The sequence below is a fragment of the Alligator sinensis genome, unplaced genomic scaffold (genome assembly GCF_000455745.1).
Source record: "Alligator sinensis unplaced genomic scaffold, ASM45574v1 scaffold107_1, whole genome shotgun sequence".
In the NCBI taxonomy this organism is placed as follows: domain Eukaryota; kingdom Metazoa; phylum Chordata; order Crocodylia; family Alligatoridae; genus Alligator; species Alligator sinensis.
In genome coordinates, this window is record NW_005843041.1 from 89,449 (window position 1) to 91,972 (window position 2,524).

The 2,524-nt window shown below is 66.6% G+C and overlaps 1 protein-coding gene across 1 annotated transcript in view; it reads right to left on the reverse strand.

The window, feature by feature from the left end:
* Nucleotides 1–2,524, reverse strand: part of LOC102369777 (calpain-12-like) — a 10,520-nt gene that overhangs the window by 3,924 nt on the left and 4,072 nt on the right. The window contains exons 13-17 of the mRNA XM_025193388.1: nucleotides 2,261–2,389; nucleotides 1,792–1,870; nucleotides 1,576–1,692; nucleotides 1,392–1,450; nucleotides 1,246–1,306 (exon numbers count right to left, since the gene is read on the reverse strand). Coding sequence (XP_025049173.1) covers nucleotides 1,280–1,306; nucleotides 1,392–1,450; nucleotides 1,576–1,692; nucleotides 1,792–1,870; nucleotides 2,261–2,389 — 411 coding nt within the window. The 3' untranslated portion in view covers nucleotides 1,246–1,279. The remainder of the gene's footprint in view (nucleotides 1–1,245; nucleotides 1,307–1,391; nucleotides 1,451–1,575; nucleotides 1,693–1,791; nucleotides 1,871–2,260; nucleotides 2,390–2,524) is intronic.

Consider the following 2,524-nt stretch of genomic DNA (forward strand, 5'->3'; position numbering starts at 1 on the left):
ACCCTGCACTTGTCCGTATTGAAACGCATCCTGTTCCTGTCTGCCCACCCCTGTAACCTATCCAGATCCTTCTGCAATCTCTCTCTCCCTGCTAGCGTGCTCACCTCCCCCCAAATTTTGGTGTCATCAGCGGAAGCACTTTCTCACGAGGAGGGAGGTGCAGCACGGGAGCAGGCTCCCCCGAGCGGTGGTGCAACCTCCATCCTTGGAGGTGTTTAAGACCCAACTGGACCAAGGCTTGGCTGGGATGATGGAGCTGGGGCTGGTCCTGCTTGGAGCAGGGGGTTGCACTAGATGTGACCTCCCCATGTCTCTTCCCACCTGAATTGTCATGCTTCTGAAGTGTGACACGCGTGGGACGGGCGTGTCAGACAAGCGATACGGGGCCAGGGCTTTCGGGCTCCTCTCTCCTCCGCACGGGGCTGCCGAGCCCCAGAGGGAAGCCGGAGGGAGTCTGAAGCCGGCGTGGAACAAAGCACCGTACGGGGAGAGAGACCCCGTCGCAGCGGTCTCCAGACCCCACGGGCATCCCGGTGTCTCCTGGCTTTATCCAGCGCCCTGCTCCATGTCTCAGGGGGCTGTTAAGCTTCCCCACCCCTGAGGCGCTGGGGATGGGACCGGGCTGTGCCAATGCTCCTCCTGGCACCAACCCCGCAGGGTCCTGGCTGGAGGGTCTCGCCCCCGCGCTCAGGCTCAGCTCAATGCTGCACTGGGGCCAGGAAGATATTTCCCCACCCCACTCAGACTGGTCCAGACTGGGAGGTCTTGCCTTCCTCCATAACAGGGGCACAGCCTGGCCTGGGCTCTCTGGAGCACCTATTAACAACCTTTTAATTAGCGGGGATTCTCCATGCACCCTCCTGCTCCAGGAGAATCCCCGCTGGTGGCCCGCAGGATTTGGTGCAGGACATGCACTAGGCAAATGAGATTGGCACTCGCAGCCCCCCTGCAGCAAGGTGGACGGTCGTCTCCCGGGGCGGGGTTGGATGCTGGGCTTGTCCGGGCTGCTTTGGACGGGGCTGATCCTGCCCCGGGCCGGGATCGGACTAGACGTGCCCTTTGGGGGTCCCTGCCGGCCCCGCGGCCTGAGGAGGCTGCAGCAAAGAACCCGGCTGCGACACCCCCCGCGTGGCGCGCTCCCGCCTGCCCGGGGGTGAACGGAGGAGCTGGGCGCGGGGTGGGGGGACCCCAGGACTTCCTTGCCGGATGATTCCCAGCGGGGCGAGAGCAAAGGGGTCTCCTCACCTGGGTGGGACGCGACTCCTTTCTCGACCCCGTGTCAGGTGAGGGCCACCAGCGCCAGCCACTGCAAGACCAGAGGGGAGGGGGCTTCAGCACGGCCGCGGGGGTCTCCGCTGGGCAGACCCCGGGCGGTTTCGGGCCCCTCTTACCTCCTGCTGGGTCATGGTCACCACCCCGTCGCCGTTGCGGTCCCGCTCCTTGCACAGCCCTGCGCAGAGGGGGCGGGGGTGAGTGCACGGGCAGCACACGTGTGTGCACGGGGCTGAGTTTGCAGCCCCTCGCACACGCGTGTGCACGACGCACACCTTTGCTCTCACCCCCCCAGGCTCTTACGAAAGATGGCCTCCAGCTGCACCAGGCAGGAGACGAAGCCGTCGAAGTCCAGCTGCAGCCCCCGGTCCCGGTACTTGCCCGTGACGGCCTCATTCAGCTCCCGGTTCAGGTGGAAACCTGGGTGGGGGAGCAGTTAGACCCCCCCACCCCCCGGCCACGACAGCACGTGCTCCAGGCATAATCCCCCCCACCCCGTCGCGGCCGCGCCGCCCTCACCCGCCGCCTCCAGCGCCAGCCGCATCTCGTGCATGTTCATGGTGCCCGAGCCGTCCTCGTCAAAGCGGGTGAACACGGCCTGCAATGGGGGGGCTCATGGCTCAGACCCCCCCCCGGCCGGGACCACCTCTTGCCCCCTGCCATGTACCCCCCGCCTGTCTCGGGGGCAGGGAAAGTTTCCCCCCACCCTGCTCCCACCTTTAACCATTAGCTCCCAGTCTCCCTGCACTGGGCAAAGGACCCAGGTGTCCTGCCCCTGCCCCAGCTGTGACCATTAGCGCCCAGTGTCTCCTGGGCCGGGGACCCCGTCTGCTATCATGGAAGGCCTCCATGTGCTCCCCCCACCCACAGGTGAGCCGCAGCTTGCCCGGTCCTCGTGCACGCGGCCTCGCGCGACTGCTACAGAGGCCTCGTGCTGGGCGCTGGCGGGGGCAGGACTCGAACTCGCGCCCCGCTCCCGGCCCCTCACCTCCCACTCCTTGATCCTGCTCCACAGGTCCCGGAAGTCCGGCAGGGCCAAGCGGCCCCGGCCCCTGCGCTGGCGCCCGCGGGTTGAGGAAAACACGCCACGGACACGTGTGATGTGTCGTGTCCACCCCTAGGTGCCCTGGGGAGGGGAGGGGAGGGGCGGGAGTGCTGGGTGGGGTCCGGTGCCCCTCAACCATCCCCCACAAGGTGACCTTTGACCCCCCCCCCCCCCCCAAAAAAGAAACACCCAAATTCTGGCCGCTCT